The sequence below is a fragment of the Sciurus carolinensis genome, chromosome 8, assembly GCF_902686445.1.
Source record: "Sciurus carolinensis chromosome 8, mSciCar1.2, whole genome shotgun sequence".
Lineage (NCBI taxonomy): Eukaryota > Metazoa > Chordata > Mammalia > Rodentia > Sciuridae > Sciurus > Sciurus carolinensis.
This window is the reverse complement of record NC_062220.1, coordinates 15,982,355-16,001,039: the sequence shown is the minus strand read 5'-3', so window position 1 is coordinate 16,001,039 and position 18,685 is coordinate 15,982,355. Positions and strand designations below refer to the sequence as shown.

The following is an 18,685-nucleotide window of genomic DNA, read 5'->3' as shown; positions in this document are numbered from 1 at the left end:
TGGGAATGTGGCTCGGTGGTCCCTGAGTTCAATCTCCGATACTGCCCCCCCCCAAAAAAAAAAACCCCTACCGTACCATTTTTGAATTTAATTATACCACAGATCAAACCATTTATCTCTACAAATGTAAATATAGCCTATTAAAAATGAGAAAAACTTAGGTGTTATCACCAAAGTCATTTTGTAGTATTCTGTTAATACAGCTTTTGAAATAGATATGTATTTCATTGATAACAGCTTTTCTTCAAGAGAGGCAGTTTTTTGGTTTTATGTTTTTCCAAAGTAATTCATGTATCACATGAGTGGACCTGGCCATGTAACATTTATGGCCTCTCTAGCCTTAAGATTTCGTTACTGTCTGTAATGATTTGTTCCTTTTTGCCTGTGTGTTTCTGCCATTCATGCCTCTTCCCTGAAGTAAAGCTTTCCTTCCCGTCTTTCTCTCTCAGGCCTGGGTTGTCTTGGGGCCTTCGTTTTCCTTGCCTAAGGCTTTAACCTGTTAGAGACTTTCTCTATATTCCGTTGGCTCTCCGGGTCATTGGGTCCTACTCTTGCCCAGGTATCCCCTTTTTCTATCCTCTCCCAGCATTTGTAGGTAATTAAACTCAGATTTAAATAAAGTAATCAACATTTTCCCCATAAACAGTAAAACAATGTAGAAATAGAAACCGTTGTTCCCAGTGGCAGACTAGGTTCCCAGTAACCTAGACTTTTGCTAGGTTAGGACCAAAACAAAAATACAGCTGAATTTTCCACTACCAATGTACTGCATTCATTTACATAATAATTGGGAATTAATTATCAAATACTGTATCATAGCAAAAAATTAATTTCACTTACAAGGAGGTGAAATTCACCTTCTCTTCCAGAGGAATCAAAAGATGTGATAGAAGGTGGGAATAATCTTGTTCTTCTATAATCCTCCAGCATTGGACAAAATCAGCCACTACAGTGCTTTACACTATGTGAAATATTAAAGGTTATCTTTTGAGAGAGGTCATCCACATAAAAATTTTAAAGTGAATTGTCTTTTTGTTCTGTTTCTCTTATGTGCTTTTTATAACATGCCAAACTATACCAGTTTAACATCTCTTTTTCTCAGATGGAGGCCAAAGTAAAGGGGACACTAAGTTACCACGGAAATCTCAGTGACTTCCCAGCAAGCAGAGAGATGAGACATTTAACTGGCTGATGGGATCTACCTGATGGGAAAGTCCTTATGTGGTCACAGGGCTGCTGTTTCTGTCGATGTTTACATTCTCGTCCCAAGCACTGTGGTGAGGAGGCAAAGGAAAGAAAATGTTACTTGAGCAAAGCCAGGTGCAGGAGGAAGAAATGCTTTTGTGCAAAGTTAGTGACCTTTGGTCTCTTCTAAAGAAAGACAAAGTTACCATGTTACCTGACTTGAAAGAGACTCAGTTGTCAAACCCACAGAAGTATAAATTTTATTTTTCCCCGGGGGGAGGAAGAAGGAAGTTGAGAGAATTTGGGTAAACACCATCCATCCTGGGGTTGGATCTGAACACTTGTAGACATAATTGCATAATAAAAGCAATAGATCTGGAATTAGGCTAGTTTGTCAGGAGTAGTAATCATGCCTGTTTAAGTGAACGATTAGCAAATTTGCCACGAAACAATTGACTGACCCTATGTCTGATATAAACACTAGCTGAAGAAATACTGTACCCTCAGACATCCTGAGCAAACTTGAATCTTCTCCAGTATGTAGCAACTCCCCATGTAAATCAGTGGACTGAAGATGCTTCAGGAAAGTTATTTTAGCACAGTGATGTATATTACTAAATCATTTAGATTTTTAAAAGTCAAGAAATTGAGCCTGTTGCTGTTAACAGACAAAAACCTACATGTCCCCTTTTTGTAAAAGGGTCAATTTCATCTTCCATTTAGAAGTAGGTACTTAACTCTTTTCTTCAGGTGATTTGTGCATCTGGTATTGACTGGTTCATTTTTATTTCTAGTCTTGCTGTTAAAATGTGACTCAGTTTCACTTGAGTAATGGGGAATCTTGGTCACAGGGCTGCTGCTTTCCTGCTCTTCACCCTTGCAGGCCTCCCAATAAAACTGTCAACTCCCCCAAGTCCACCTCACAGCTTCCCTTTCTCCTCTTTCAGCTAGTGGTTCTTCAGGTGATTGTTGGCTGTGGATACAAACAGGTGGCAGTGAGCACTACCTGTATTTCTTCACTGGTCATCCAAATAGCACATATATAGTTTGATTTTGTTTTTTAATTTTTAAGGGGAGGAATTGCATAGGGCTCTTTATGTACAAGGGATTCTCTTTTTAACAATCACAGTGTGGTTTTACTCGCTTTATCCAATGTAGTGAAATCGTTCAAAATTTGGAATTTTAAAGCTTTACTAATATTTCTCAGTGTTGATAGCGAGTAAGCCTACAGAGAAGACTCCTTAGTTACTGTAGCTTCCTTATGCAAATTACATAGTCAACAAAGGATGTGAAGGGGAAATGGGTAATTCTCTTTGCATACCTTTTATTTTGCCTCCTCATCATTCTGGTATCTCTTGAGTTGTAACTTATGAGTATTTTCAAACTATACCCAAGAATGGTGTAATCTCTAAATGGTGTAACCTTGGTCAGTTTATGACAGACTAACCAAAAAAATCAGCACTAAACTGGTGGTAGCAAGCTTTTTTTCATGTTTCCATTACCCTATACCAGTAAGTTTTTTCAATTAAGAGTATTAACCAGGCCCTTTTTTCCTTTAATAAGCAGAAGTCCCAAATAGCCTACAGGACTATAAATAAATAACCACAGATCTTTTCAGATCTATATGCCTATATTTTGACTTCAAAGTCACATTGGCTTGCTTCATAGCTGAAGGGTTAATAAATAACTGAACACTTTAGTTCCAAGAACTTGTTACAGTAAGAAGAAATGATTATTTCAGAAGAATCATTGATAAAATATTTCAACTCTTCAGAATCTAGTTTACCAATAAAACAAATATGGATGAATCCCAGTAGATATTTTGGAGGGATGCTGGGATGTTGTAGAGAGGTTTGATTTGAATTCAAGAAGTTTAATGAAGACTCATTTGTTTTTTTAATTAGGGAAGCTTACTCAACTTGTGATTTATTCCAGTGTAGCAGACCTCTTGCCTTTGCTCATGCTCCCTCGGTTGGTGATGGGAGTTTTCCTTCCCAAAGGGAACTTCACTTCCTCTGCCTGGAGAGAAGTTAGAGAGCATATTAACCTCGCTTCCTGCCAATAGCTGTACATGTGTTCATGTGTGTATGTGTGTGCATATAGACACACGCATCTTCATATAAATTGCTAGTATAAGTCAAAGAATAATAATTGTAATTTCTTAAATCCACCAGTTCTGAATCATGCTATATGAGGATCCTGAAGATTCTGCCTTCATTAGAAAAGATCAGGATTAATTCTATCCTGTGTCATTTTATACTAACCAATCAAATACTTGAAGGCCTTCGGCTCTGAGAATATGATATAAAGATTATGTTCTATTCTATTCAGTCTTGAATCCTTGACAATTATATTGGATCCCAGCCTCAGCAACCCCCTTCCCCATTTTACTGATCAATTTTTATCCGTTTCAATCAAGATCCCTCTTTTATGTTGTACAAATGGGTCAAGATCCTTGTCTTTCTCCATAAAGTATGATCAGAGATTTCTACATGTAAATACAAACTTATTTCTTTTCTAGATCATAACATTGAAAATGGTGTCCAGGCTTCATGGTCACCTGTCTTTACAGTTTTTATTACTAAAAAACAAACATATAAATGGGTTATTTTTTAACACAGAGACTTGTGACTCATACTGTATTTTTGCACTTAAAATCAAATTATGTTATTTTTTAAAATGATGAGTGATTGGAAAGGGTATCTATAGAACAATGTGTATTTCTAAAGAGCATTAGCAACATCCAAATGCAAAAGTAATCAGCACACTTAATTATATCCCACTCAGCGGGATTCTTGATTCAGGAAGATTAAACTGTTTATTTCCACTGTCTTATGTTTGAAATTGCCTTCACTGATATATAAGCTGTTACTGTACATACTAGGTAATCCTCAGTATTCACAAGCAATAACGGTCAGCAGAGCTGTCCTCAGAGATAGAGTGCTGGGCCTCAGTTGGAGACTGTTTGGGAGCAAAGTGTCAAGCTCATTCAGAGCCTCCAAAGTAAATGCAAGCAATAATTTCCAGTATAAGTTAATTATAATTCTTTCTCATATGCTTCTGAGATCAGAGATTTAGAAAACAGGATTTTAAAACAACCTGAAGAAAAGGTTTTTGGGAAAAGAAGTGAGGTTGATCTGTAGTCACAAAATCCTGATATCTTGAGAAAATCAAGAGGATTGTGCTAGTTCATTCTTTTATGCCCACCACCCCTTTGATGGATGTTGTTAGCCCAAATTATATGATTTTGTATCATAGACACTGTATAGGGTTTATTGGATCACCAACATAAGGGGAAGAACCGGGCACAGACAAGTTTGAATACTGTGGGTTTGACACCTGTTTGAAAACAAGTTATTGGAACTGATTTTTAACCCAGGATATTTGTTTCCCAAAGCAGATCTAAATTGTTTACTACCCAGGGATGGAAAGGGCAGGCACCTCTAGTCTCTCTCCTCTGGTTGCCCTCTCCCATACCCCTTTCCACCTCAACTTGGTTCAAGACATTTTCTGAAATGAAAATTCTACTGTTATTCAAACTGCCATTGATATTGAGAACTCTTATGTCCTTTGGGATCATCTATCAAACTCCAGTTATCTATCATATTTGCTGCTACATTTGTAAAATGAACTTTGTATTTGGTTGACTTTAATTTACACTTCTTTATTTCTAGGATTTTTGTCATGTAATTTGACCCATGTATAGAATTAGGATACTTTATTTTAGGAGTGTACCATTAAAAAGCACACTGGTCCCTATATTGTTTTTATCATTTAGTTTTGAATTTGTTTGCTTCATTTGTTGGTTTTTGTTTTTCAAGTTGAAAATAGAAGAATGAGAAAAATCTATAATCAGGCCAAACTTGAGAACTTTCCCTGTGCTTCAGCACCATGATTTCTGCTGACCTAATGTTCTCAGAAGGGGCACTTTTACTTTCTATTTTGCATGTATGATTGTTTTTTGTTATTTTTGCTTTGGTGGGGGGGTCGTTTCAGTTTTGTAAAAAATGAAGCAGGCGAAAAGTGCAGTAGTAGATAAATGATTGATCACAAACATGTTATGCAATTTTATTTTATAAAATTTTAAGGGAAAAGTTTAACTCTGTAAATAATTTCTTAGCTCTGATAAATGCTTATATTTCTCCTCTAAAACATGCTCAATTCAGGCCTTTGTCTTTGTTAAGTGCCTTTTTTTTTTTCTTTCTTTTTTCCCCTCTTTCAAAAGTGTTCTCAGATCTCCTAAAGTGCAGACTGATAAGTCAGGGGATTCAGGAGGAAGAATGTCAAACTTGCCAATGTTGTGTCATGCTGTAATGTTCTTCCTTTTCTTTATGTGTCTGTGGCTATACTGAAAGATACGTACAGACTTACGGATAAATCTAGTGGCTGCTGTATCATTGCACCCTCTCTGAACACTCCCTTTCAACATCTGCAAAACTTCTGCCTTGTTTATTGTTACTTTTAGTCGAGTTGATCGAAATGGGTGGATTGGGAAATTCTCTTTTCACAAGATGCTGTCTTCCCCCTTTGAATATCTGTTTGTAGATGTAACAGATATATATATACATATATATAAAAATATATAGTTTTACAAGTAAAATAAATTTAGCAGATTCATTGACTATTCCTGGATGTCGCCAACTGCTCCATGCGGTTCAGACTTGGCATGTGTAATTAGGAGAAAGTGCTGGAATGAGCAGAGTATCTTGTGGGTCGTGTTGGTGAGTGCACTGTGACAGGCAAGGCTCAGACCTGGAGGGCTGGAGGAGAACCGCAGGTGCTCTCGGAATGCATCTGGAAGGAAGTTAGCAACTGTGTCAACATTGGAAATGTATCATATTTTCTTCTGGAAAACTGATTTTTTTAAGAAATCATAGCTACATATTTATTATAACTAATAAACATAGAAGTAGAAAGACTTCAGATACTGAGGACAACACTCATATAATCTATAGCCTTCTTGAGCGCTCTTCAGTCTATTTTTTTAGTCAGATAACTACATTTGGCTCTGTCTGATCTTCTGGTCGTTTAGGTTTCTCCCTTGAGCAAAATAATCTAATTTTCAGTATCTAAGATTCATCTGTTTCTTGTGAAAAATATATAGATGTGACATGTTAAGGGAGACTAAATTGAACTAATCCTCAAAAACAGTACAATAATCTAATAAATTCCCCCTTTTAAGTGAAATTTTAATTGAGAAGAGGGAGACTGGTGGCTGAAAAGAGAAAGCAGAGGCTTCTGGTAGTAAAACTATTGTCAGGCAGCCGGAGTTCAGTAGTGAGTGTTAATTCCTAAATTACTATGTCGACGGGGACATCATTTAACCTTTGTGCCTCAGATTACCCATGAAACAATTGGGTATAATAATATTCACCTACCTCCCAGGGATATCAGAGACTTTACTCTTTCAAAAATATTTTAAGTTTTTCTAAAATGTCCTATATAATTAAAAATACTATTATCATCTTGCAGAGGCCGAAAAACGATTTCCTTACGATGGGTATAGTGAGCACCCTATGATTTTTAAGTTTTAAAAAATATCCCTGGAACTCTAATTTAGATACATATTTGCTATTCAAGCATAATATATTTGTGGCCAGGAAAAAAAAATGATTAGTTTCAGATTAACGAAATGATGACACTAAATTTCTTAAATATAAGTAGGGTTTTTTTTTTTTTAAGCTTTTTATGGTGTTATTGCTTATGTGATTTTTGCAAAGTTTTTTTTTGTTGTTTTTTTGTTTTGTTTTGTTTTGTTTTTTGGGTGCTGAGGATCGAACCCAGGGCCTTGTGCTTGCAAGGCAAGCACTCTACTGACTGAGCTATCTCCCCAGCCCCTGCAAAGGTCTTTATGGAGCTAAAGTTAAGTTTGGATGAAAGTTTTATCTGCCTAACTTTTCCATCTTCTCAATCTAATTTCCTTATATTACTTGTTTGGTGATGGATAACCAAGTTTTGACTTTCTGAGAATGAAGGGGAGTCTCCTTATGCTTGTAAATCAGAGACAACATGCAATTCCTACAACTGTAGGTTTATCCAACTCTGCACTGAAAGGGCAGGCACTACACATACGTAGCCAGCGACATACATTTTCAGCCAGTTCTACCTTTGTGGTTCAGGCTTCTCCAGCCTACACAGGGTTGGAGCCATCAGCTGCTCAGGTTGTAGGAAAATGGGACGGGGAAGGCAGGATTTGCTTCCCAGCTGGGTCATGGGCGGGGATGGTCAGGGGAGAAGGAAACATGGCCTCCCCAACTCCAGTTGGAAATGAAGATCATTTCATCCCACTTTCCGTCCCTGTGTACTAGTAATAACATAAAATTTTCCTTTTGTCATTTAAAACAACAGGAAGAAAAATGGATGCTGCATTTTGGGTTAGGGCTAAATGTTAGGATGTGTGTGAATTTAAAGTGTAGCATATATTCAGGGTCAGGAAAGAGAATGCAGGGGGGCGAGGAACAGCTCCAGCTCAAGGGAGATAGGAGAGAGCACCAGGCCCACGCAGATGAAGCATCTGGTTAATTCCAGAATCAGCCAAGACCCCATTAATGTCTAGTGATACGATTTGGTTTTGTTCTGAATCACATTTTTTACTTCTGTTGCTTTTTCCAGATAAGGCCTTAGTTAGTAGCCTCTAAATATGGACTATGCAGATAACCCTACTCTTTATTTTTCACATTTCCCTACTCCATTCTTCAAATAACAGATGTTAAGACTTCTACCCAAAGAACTAAGACATAAGGGTTTCATTGAATGTGTGTTTGTTCCTCCAGGGAAAACTAACAGAAATATAAAATAGACATATTTTGTGTGTTTATCCTAAAATGTGAACTTAATATTCAAATGCTAACTACAGACCCTTTCACTGGTGCGGAAGTGTAGTTAGTGTTGTGGAATGTCTGGTTTGTTAGGATGAAATTGTCCCAGTGTTCCATTCTGGAGTGTGTGGATTCTGTGATACAGTGTTCAGGTTTATAGAGCTGAACAGGTGATCAGACTCCAATTAAAAATAGCTTTGAATATGTGGAATTATTCTTTCTTCATTTCCTTTACCCTTTTGTTCTTCTGTCCTTTGCTGTGAGTTCTTAAATTAGCCATCTCATCAACCAGTAGCTCCACCACAGCTCCAGTGGCGTGTTGTTAGGAGTCTGGGAAGGAAAGGTCAAACTTTCCTCACATCATCTTTTCTCTCACTGTGGTGCTGTGTCCTATGTCCTCGTTGACCTGTAACACCTACAATGCAAGCAACTGTTGACATCCCTGCAGAGGGTGCAGGCAGACTCCCTAGAAGTTTAGTGAGAATGCCTTTCCATAACATCCATTTCCCTCACTTACTACATAAGAACCATTTGCTTGAAACTGGCTATTTGTGGTTTTTGTTTAATTTCCTCATAATGTAGTATTTCTACTTCTCAGTCTTTCCTCCATGTTTCCATTTTATAGTCAGTTAGTACCTAAACTCTGGACACTTTTTCAAACTGTTATCCAGACAGATCAAGAATGGTTTTTTAAGTTTCGGTCATATCATTAAGGGTCTTTGTGTCCAGGACTTGATGACTAGAATTTTTATCTCCTTTGAATTAAAATAATAAATTTCGTGGGCTGAAGTTACAGCTCAGTGGTATAGTGCATGCCTAGCATGTGCAAGACTGAGTTGGATCCCCAGCACCACAAAAAAAAAAAAAAAAAAAAAAGATTTTGTGACTATGTAATGTGGTAATAGTATATTTTGTGGCTTCCTGCTAGTAACTTTCACGGTTATTGCAGACCTTTTCCAGGGGCTCTTGTTTTTCTAATGGTCTAACTGGCTTGTCTTCATACTTGCCGTAGAACTAATCTACTTTGTAAAATCTGAGTCAAGCAGGCTGTTAGTACCAATTTTATGTTCCTCAGAAAACTCTGTATACAGTATTTCCTCCTATTTGCTATTAGTAATAGAATTCTGTCTTAAATCTGGTTTTTAGGTATTTTATAATAGAGCACTAGTAGAAGCCTGATTGACATATAGATTTGGAAATACAATGACTTGGCAATACTTCTAATTACAGAGCACATTTAGGAATTAGCAGCAACCAAGACCAGCCGGTTGACATGTTTTTCTGTCTGACAACCTGTCCTTAAATCATCAGACCTTAGCTATCCTGTTTTCTGTGCTTACATTCATAAACTTTCCTCCTTTTTGGCTGATCTCTGCAGTTTAGGAGTAGTGTGCCCTCTTTCTGAAAAATTGGGTTTTCTTTCCCTTACCTACAAAATTACCAAGGATTTCCTCAATTTTGCTTAGCACATCAAAAGGAAAAGCAGTTATTCTAAGTTGACAAAGATGTTGCTGTTTTATATAGTTAGTTGGAAAATTTGGCCAACCTTGGTCGGGTTTTTGTTTGTTCTGTTTTTGGTTTTGTCTTGTCTCTGCCTACATAATGAGTTACATACACCTTCTGACACCTTCAGGTGATCAGGGGGCCTTCCACCAGTATAGGTTGGTTCTTAGTCTACAAATAATTGCCTCTGATCCATGGCTAGCCTCCAGAGAAAAGATCCAAGCTTTGAACTGTCCTTTTGCCAACTGCCATGGAAAAATTATAAAGTATCAGAAATAGAAAATTGTTCTTTGAAGAAAGTATGTAAATCTGAGGCTCTCCCATGTCACTTGCTAAACACTGTCAAACTTTAAAGAAGAGGAAAATAAATCTCTGGCTGGTTGCAAATTTTATGCCCCAAATAATATATTAAAGTTTACCAAGGTAACTAAGTGATGAGTGTTTTCTCTCTTTAATTATGAGCAAGAAGATCTATTTGAGGTTGTAAAAATTAGTATGGAACTGCAGACCTATTTGCTATGATTGATTAGAAATCATGAGTCTGATTTTTTAGTCTGAGCAAGCACATATTTCCAATTCTTACAGTATGAATTTTGATAAGGGAAAGACTTTTGTTTGTAGCAGAAGGAAAAAATAGAACTTATTTATACAGTAAATGTCCACTCAACAGAGGGGCTTTCCTTCAGTTAAATGGTCCTTCTTTAGCCACCTTCACACTTAACAGATGCCACGGTGTTTCAGAAGCAGTCGCAAGAGCCGGTCCTATAGGGGAAGGGCGCGGCCTTCCGTGTCGCACCTGCTGGTGGGAGGCGCGTTTTTGCTCACTTGAAGGGATATGCTGTATTTCAAATAAGTGTGTGACTTAATATCTTGGGATTTTTTTTCCTCCTTTAAAAACTGGACCTGAACACAAGCTTTGAGTTGATATTTGTAATAATCTCAGGACCTGAAAGATTGTAGCATTTAGTGTGTCTTAAAAATTATGTACTGTACCAGCCATGGATTTTTGTAAATATACCTGTCTCCCTTTTTTGTATTATTTTAGTAAAAAAATAATAAATTTAAATAAAAGGGGGTGGTGATGATACGTGAATGGGTGTGGGTATGTGTGTGTGTGTGTTTGTATAAGGCTCTTTTGAGACGAACTGGTGCTTGTTAATTTCTGGCTCAGCTCGGAGCAGGAATATGGACAAACTGCTGCTACTGACCCTGCACTGAGCCGAGGTATTTCCATTCTGTCTTTGCCGGTGGTTGATTAAATGCTAGCTACCAGGAAATGACTTAGTGATAAATTATTGTTCCCACTGCCATCTCGCCTTTGCACTCTCAGTTCCCCATGCCCTTTGGACGCTAATGGTGAAGCGTTCCAGAGTCTGCTGCTCTCCGGTTTTTAGGGAGCTCTTGTCACTCTTTCCTAAGAAAAAAGAAGGGCAGGTAAATTTCTTTAACCAAAATAATTCGCACATTTCATAAAACCCAGGTGAATTTTGGATCTGTGAAAGAGCAAAAACATTCCTAAATACGGATCTGTGAATTTAGTAAATTAACCCATGGATATACTCCTTCAGTGCAGGGATTTTTGTTTATTTTTATTTTATTTTATTTTATTTTATTTTTTTGCAACAGCCTTGCTCATATTCCAGGTATAGCTAGCAAACCCCTGTTTTGAAGCAAGAGCCTTATTTGATTCAGTGTAGACGTTGCCTGTCTATCCTTTGTGACAGGGCCTTTTACATGAGTGTGGGTTTTTTTCTTTTTGTATGTGTTACGTGTTTGTTGTATTAAATAAAAAGGAATGTACATATTACTCTTGTGTCTGTCGTGTTATTGGTTAACTTGAATTTTAATACTACATTCTTTCAGCAGTGGTTGAACGTTGTCGTGTCACACTGTGCGAGGCACTCTGGGGTACAGATGTGAAGGACATGGTCCCCACCCTCAGCATATTCACAGTTGCAATCACTTGACAAACTAAAAGATGATCCGTGTGTGTCGCACAAGTGTGGTCCACTGCCACATCACGTTCAAGTTCCAGGCCCGGGAGAAGCTGTAGTATGGTAGATGGTGCCTGAGGCAGGTCTCCAAGCAGATGGGGTGCGTCAACGTCAGGAAGAAGCTGGGAGCCCAGTCCGATGCGAGGGGTATATGTGAATGAGGAGAGGAGGGCAATGGTGGGTGTCTTTGAATGCAGGTTCCTTTGGGTAATAGGGTGAGTGCTTGTGAGTCGATGCTACCAGAGTCAGGCTTTGAATTGTTCTTAGGGGAAACAGCCACAGAAGTAATCATCTTTTAAAGCCTTATTTGTATAGAACTTCTAAGAAAAGCGACATTAAGATAAAAGGGGAAGAATTCGATCTTAGAAGTCTAGGTAGAGCCAGGTGCAGTGCCACACACTGTAATCCCAACTATTCGGGAGGCTCACTTTACTCTTCTCCAAAGGGACAAAATCATCTCAGATTGGAGCTTTGGCATAGGAACACGTGACCAGTTAAATGGGTGTGTGGAGAAGCATCTCTAGATGGAGGTGGAAGCTAGATTTAACAGACTTTGTCCTTACAGACTTATTCTAGGGGAAACAGGTTTGTCAAAGGTTTGTGCACATCACAATGCTGATCAATTACATCAATAAAGTTAACACTAAAAAATTAAAAAGTGATCGAGATATCCATATGTTATATGAAAGAGCAGTTAAGTATAAGTACATATGTGTAGAAAACTACATAACTGAACAGACACTCCAAAATAGAGTGATGGTGTGTTTATTTTTCCATTTACTTGGATGTATTTTCAATGAACGTGGATAATATAAGTAAGTTGGGGTCTTTTGATTTGTTTTTCTTTAAGAAAAACTGGCTGGGTACAGCGATTCATACCTGTGATCCCAGTGGCTTGGGAGGTTGAGGCAGGGGGATCTCAAGATCAAAGTCAGCCTTAGCAATTTAGCAAGGCCCTCAGCAAATTAGCAAGACCTGTCTCAAAACTAAAAACTAAAAAGGGCTGGGGATGTGGCTCAGTGGTTAAGCACCCCTGGGTTCAATCCCTGGTACCAAAAAAAAAAAAAAAAAAATGAACTACAATACATGAACTTGGTTGAAGAGAAAGAAATGGGAAGGAGGTTCTTCCCATTTCACTACTGGAAGAAGGGAAAAGATAAGAATATGTTTCTTCCACTCATACACTGCTAGATCTCAAAAATGGATTTGCTTTGAAGGAAACACACAATGGATAGTTTGATTTAAAGTAAAAATGTTTTTGAAGGGATTACCCTTGCAGTGGGTGAAAAAAATACAAATACTAAAAATAGTAATAAATTGGATGTACACTGAGTGCCCATTTTCCTTCCCCAGAGCAACTGCTGCCACCAGTTTCTCCAGGTATAAGCAGAAGTATGGATGTGACTTTTGATCCTGAATTTAGCACACATACCTACTGTACTGAAGCATTTTTTCTGTTACCTTGGAAATTATTCCACATCAATCCATAACAGTCTGCCTTATTCTTTTTACAGTTGCATAGAAATCCAGAGTTATGATATTTCTTATCAGTGGCAATCAGATTACTATCACATGAAACATCACAGGCTCTTTTATATATTTGCAGTCTGCATGTTTAGCAAATGGATCATCAGAACTTTATTTTGGGGTGGAAAGTAATCTCACACTCTAGATCTGAAAGTCAGTGAGTGTCTGAAATGATGACCTTGTTTCCTGTACATAAAAGGCCTTGAGAAATGAGAAGATAAATCTTTTGTTTAAAAGAACTTTGAAAATTGGAAATGGACGCAGAAGAGCAAATTCTGGGTACACCAAGGGTTGGGTCATGTTGCGAGACCGTGTGTTTTTCAAAGGACAAGTGACAGCCTCTGACAGGTGACGAGTGTCCTTACCTCAGACAGACTGTGCCTCATTAACATGTGCCTTGATGTGACTTGTCTTTCTCTCTTCCTGTGCATTTACCTCTTCTGTGTCCCCATGTATGTCCCCTCAGCGTTTCCCCACCCTCTTTTCGAGTAGGGTGACAAGACTTAAAGCAGGAGAAGTTGGCGTTAGACAGACATGGCTTCCCTGGCCCCTCTACACAGCTGGGCCACTGTAGACAAGATGCTGAGCTCCTCTGGCCTGTTTCCTCATCCACAGGGTGATGGAGGCCTGGCAGGCGTGTTTGAATTAGAGACAAGATCCACAAAGCGCCTAGCATGTGCCTAGCACGTAGAAGAGCCATGGAGGCTACTGGGATCCTTGGTCTTTATGCTTTTGAAACTCATGCTTCCTCTTGCTCTCTTACTTTTCCAAAATACAGATGTAAAGCCTCGGTGTTTTTAAAAATCTGACATAGTTACTGTTTAACATACAGGCAAAGATAAAAGTCAGCTAAAGTTCTTTCATTCCAGGTGTGAGAAACCCCTAGTTTAAAAAGTAAAGGGAAGCCAGGTGGGATGGCGCATGCCTGTGATCCCAGCAACTCAGGAGGCTGAGGCAGGAGGATTGCAAGTTCAAAGCCAGCCTCAGCAATTTAGCGAGGCCCTAAGCAACTCAGGGAGACCCTATCTCAAAGTTAAAAAAAGAAAGAAAAAAAAAAAAAAAGCAGAGGTGTGAGGGTCTGGGGAAATGACTTAGTGGCAAAGCACCCCTGGTACCAAAAAAATAAAAGAGAATTGACTGGGGTGTGGCTCAGGGTAGAACATGAGCCCAGCTTACTTGAGTTCCTGGGTTCCATCCCCAGCACTGCCAAAAAATTTTTTTTGAAGTAAACAGACAGTAGAATGAAACAGACAGTATATATATGAGTACCTGAATGGTGTGAATCTACATTGTGTACAACCATAGAAATGAAAAGTTGTACCCCATTTGTGTACAGTGAATCAAGATGTGTCTGTAAAAATAAAAAATAATTAAAAAAAAGTAAACAGTATCTTGATTCACATAACTACATAATCTTTGAATTAACCCTGGTATAGGTGGAGCATTATCCAGTGATTCCATGTCTCTGAGATCCAGCTCTCTGTCCCCATCTGCCATTCAAACTGTCAGGCAGACTCCACAGGTGGCCCCCTGATGGCCTCAGGTTCTCCATCACAGGCAAATGGCTTCTGCAGTTACAAACTATATGTGAGCATGTGTTGCACATAATTTAGTTTTACTTTATTGTACCTCAAATGCAAAGCAATGCATTAATTACATGACTTGCCAGATGCATGTGTGTGATCCTAGTTACAGGAGGCTAAGGCAGGAGGATCCCAAGTTGGAGGCCAGCCTCAGAAACTTGACAAGACTGTCTCAAATTAAAAAAAAAAAAGGCAGAGGTGTTTATTGATGTAGCTCAGTAGTAAAGTCCCCTGTGTTAAATCCTCAGTACTACAATAAAAAATCATATGCCCTGATTCATATATAGCATGTTGTCAGTACAAAAGCTCATTCCCTCACTTTATGATATATCAGGCTTCCCCATTCTTCCTTAGTCCCCACACTGCTCCATCCCATAGGCACCCACTCTTATCTTTTCTTTTTTGGGGGTGAGGTACTGTGAATTGAACTCTGGGGCACTCTGCCACTGAGCTACATCCCTAGTACACACACACACCCTTTTTTTTTTTTTTTTTTTTTTTTGTACTACGGATTGAACCCAGGGGTCCTGATCCAAAGAGCCAAATCTGCAGCCCCTTTTTTTGCGGACTGTGGGGTGGGAACCAGGGATTGAACTCAGGGGCACCCAACCACTGAGCCACATCCCAAGCCCTATTTTGTATTTTATTTAGAGTACTGGGCTCACTGAGTTGCTTAGTGCCTTGCTTTTGCTGAGACAGGTTTTGAACTTGCGATCCTCCTGCCTCAGTCTCCTGAGCCACTGGGTTTACAGGCGTGCCCCACCATCCCCTGTGACTCTTTTTATTTTTTGAGACAGGGTCCCCCTAAATTGTGGAGGCTGGCTGTGAACTTACTTATAATCTTGCCTCAGCCTCCCAAATTGCTGGATTACAGGTGTGCACCGCCACGCCCAGCACTCTTACTTCTTTGGTATGTGATTTCTGTTATGTATACATCCTTTCAAATTAAGCAGGGTTATTTTGTGTATGTAAAAGCTTATACAATGACCCTGCTGTAACTTTCCTGCTTCACTACTTTTTTCACTGCCTTGAATTCATCCATGTTGATACGTGTACGTCTTGAGTGTGGCTGCTTCTTGCTGCAGAGGACTTCCTAGTATGCAGCAACCACATTTTAAATTTCTGTTCCCCTGAGGGTGGAACAAACAAGGCTGTGGCTCGTCTTCCTCTCTGTGAATTGCTTGCTTGTTCCCTTTGCTATTGTTCAATTGCATTTTCCCTCTTTTTCTTATAGATATTAATCTGTGCACTTCAGATGTGTCAGATACTTTAGTCTGTGACCTCTTAACTGTGTCTGTGGCACTCTCTTTCTTAATAGTCAAATTGACTGTATTTTGTCTTATGTTTGTGTTTTGGGGGGTTGTTAATAAAATACTCGCCTATTCCTGGGCCCCGGATTTCCTTCTGTTTTCTTCTATTAGCTTTACAGTTCATCTTTCAACTTTTCACTTCTAATCCATCTGTTTCCAGCTTGATATATCGTGTAATGTAGAGGTGCAGCTTTATTTTCCTTCTGTTATTTGGGCAACTCCCAAACACCATCTAGTAAATCCTCTCCCATAAATGTGTGTTGTGGTACCATTTTTGTCACATGTCAGGGTTTTTTTGTTTGGTTTGGTTTGGTTTGGGTTTTGGTACAAGGGATTGAACCCAAGAGGGCTGAACCACTAAGCCACATCCCCAGCCCTTTTTTTTTTTTTTGAGACAGGCCTTGCTAAGTTGCTGAGGTTGGCTTTAAAATTGCAATCCTCCTGCTTCAGCTCCCTCCTCCCAGCTCCCTCCTCCTCCCAGCTGCCGGGATTACAGGTGTGCACCACCACACCTGGCTGCCTGTCCTGTTCTTAGATAGGAAAGTGTCTGTTTCTGAGGTCTGTTTTGTTCTGTTGTGCTTTTCATTTCTGCACCAGTATTGTACTCTGTCATTACTGTGGATTTATAGTATGCCTTAATATTCAGAAAAGAGAGTCTCCCTCTTTACCCTTCTCGCTTGACTCAGATAATTGTGAATTTTATTCTCCTATATAAATTGTAGAATAAAAATGTTAAGTTCTCTTTAAAAATCCAGCCAAAACCGGGTTTGGTGGTGCACACCTATAATCCCAGCTACTCTGGATTACAGAGATACTGTACCACTGAGCTACATTTTGAGATAGGGTCTCACTAAGTTGCTAAGGTCTTGCTAAGTTGCTGAGGCTGGCTTCAGACTTGTGATTCTCCTGCCTCAGCCTCCCGAATTGCTGAGACTATAGGAGTGCCCATCTTGCTCTTGATTCTTTTTCTTTGAAATGGAGGTGCTCACATGCCTGCCATCCCAGCAACTCTGGATGCTGAAACAGGAGGATCACAAGTTTGAGGCCACCCTCAAGCAACTTAGGGAGACCCTGTTTCAAAAGAAAAAGTAAAAGGTTAGGGATGTAGCTCAGTGATAAAGTCTTCCTGGGTTCAATCCTGTGTATCAAAATGAAAAAGAAATGGGGTCCTAGGTCTCACTATGTTGCTTAGGCTGGCCTCAAATTCCTGTGTTCAAGTGATCCTCCTGCCTCATCTTCCTGAATACCTCAGACTACTGGCATGCACCACAGCACCCATTTTTGGTACTAGAAATTGAACCCAAGGACACTTTACCACTGAGCTACATCCCCAACTCATTTATTTGTTCATTCATTCATTCATTTAGATGGGTCTCACTAAATTGCTGAGGCTGGCCTTGAATTTGCGATCCTCTTGCCTCAGACTCCCACATCATTGGATCACAGATGTGTACCACTGCAATTGCACCTGGCTTTGCTAGTGATTCTTTTTCTGGGGGGAGGAGGGAGTTCCTGGGGATTGAACCTAGGGGAAGTTTACCACTGAGCTACATTCTCAGCCCTTTCTAGTTTTTATTTTGAGACAGAGTCTCATTAAGTTGCTTAGGGCTTCACTAAATTGCTGAAACTGGCCTCAAATGTGAGGTCAGCCTCCTGAGTTGCTGGGATTATAGGTGTGCTCCATTGCACCTGGCTGCTGTTGATTCTCCCACCCCCACGCCCCCGCAACCTGGGCAATATTTTCTTAGTTGTCGATGGACTTTTATTCTTTATTATTTTATTTATTTATTTTTATGTGGTGCTGAGGATCGAACCTCCTGCCTCACGCATGCTAGCACTCTGCCACTCAGCCCCAGCCCCAGCCCAGCCCCAGCCCAGTCCTGCTGTTGATTCTCAAAAGTTGATTTTCCATCCAGTATTTTTACTAAACTTTCTTAGTCTGATAACTCCTCTGATTATTTCATTAACTTTTCAATGGGGATGATCAGATCTACCCAAAATGACAGCTTTATCTCCTCTCCTAATTCTTTCACTTTTTATTCTTTGTCTTAGACCACTAGACTCATTCTTTAATAGTAGGATAGACGGTGGTGGCAAAAATGATACCTTTCTTCCTTAATGGGAACATTAAATCTATTCTTATTTATGTTTCTCTGTTAAGTATGGGTTTATTCTAGATTCTCCCCCTCAGAACTGGGGATTGAACCCAAGGGTACTCTACCACTGAGCTACATTGCCAGCCCTTTCTATTTATTTATTGCTTATTTTGAGACAGGTTCTCACTAAATTGCTCAAGCTGTCCTCAAACTTGCAGCCCTCCCGCCCAGCCTCCCAAGTTGCTGGGATCACAGGTGTTGCGCCACTCTGCCTGGCTACTCTAGGTTTCTGGTTATATAGTTTTTATGAAATTAAAGTTCTATTCCTTGTTTGAGAATGTTGGTCATATGCAAGAGCTGAATTAGTTCAAGTGCTTTTCCCATAGCACCTTTCAACACTTGCAGAAAATTTCTTAGCAATGTATTCATTTTTTATTCTTACTGTCTCCTGTCTCTGTGTTTGTTTCCTGGTTTTCCCACTCTGTTTTGTCTGTGAATGCCTTTTTCCTCTTTTTCTTATTATTCAAACTTCCCATTCCTATTCATTAATTTTTCTAAGAACTGTGAATGTTATTGGGTACATATATGTTCAATACAGTTGTATCTTTTTGATATAATATTCTTTTTATTATATAATGTCCCTCATTTTTCTTTGATATGTTTGTCCTA

General features: G+C 39.2%; 1 protein-coding gene across 3 annotated transcripts in view; it reads left to right on the top strand.

Annotated features, from left to right (window-relative positions):
• Ubn2 (ubinuclein 2) overlaps positions 1 to 11,313 on the top strand; it is an 88,928-nt gene extending 77,615 nt beyond the window's left edge. For all 3 annotated transcript variants that reach the window (XM_047560459.1, XM_047560457.1, XM_047560460.1), the window contains one exon: positions 1,103 to 11,313. In XM_047560459.1, coding sequence (XP_047416415.1) covers positions 1,103 to 1,152 — 50 coding nt within the window. In that variant the 3' untranslated portion in view covers positions 1,153 to 11,313. The remainder of the gene's footprint in view (positions 1 to 1,102) is intronic.
• The last annotated feature ends 7,372 nt before the right edge of the window (positions 11,314 to 18,685 follow it).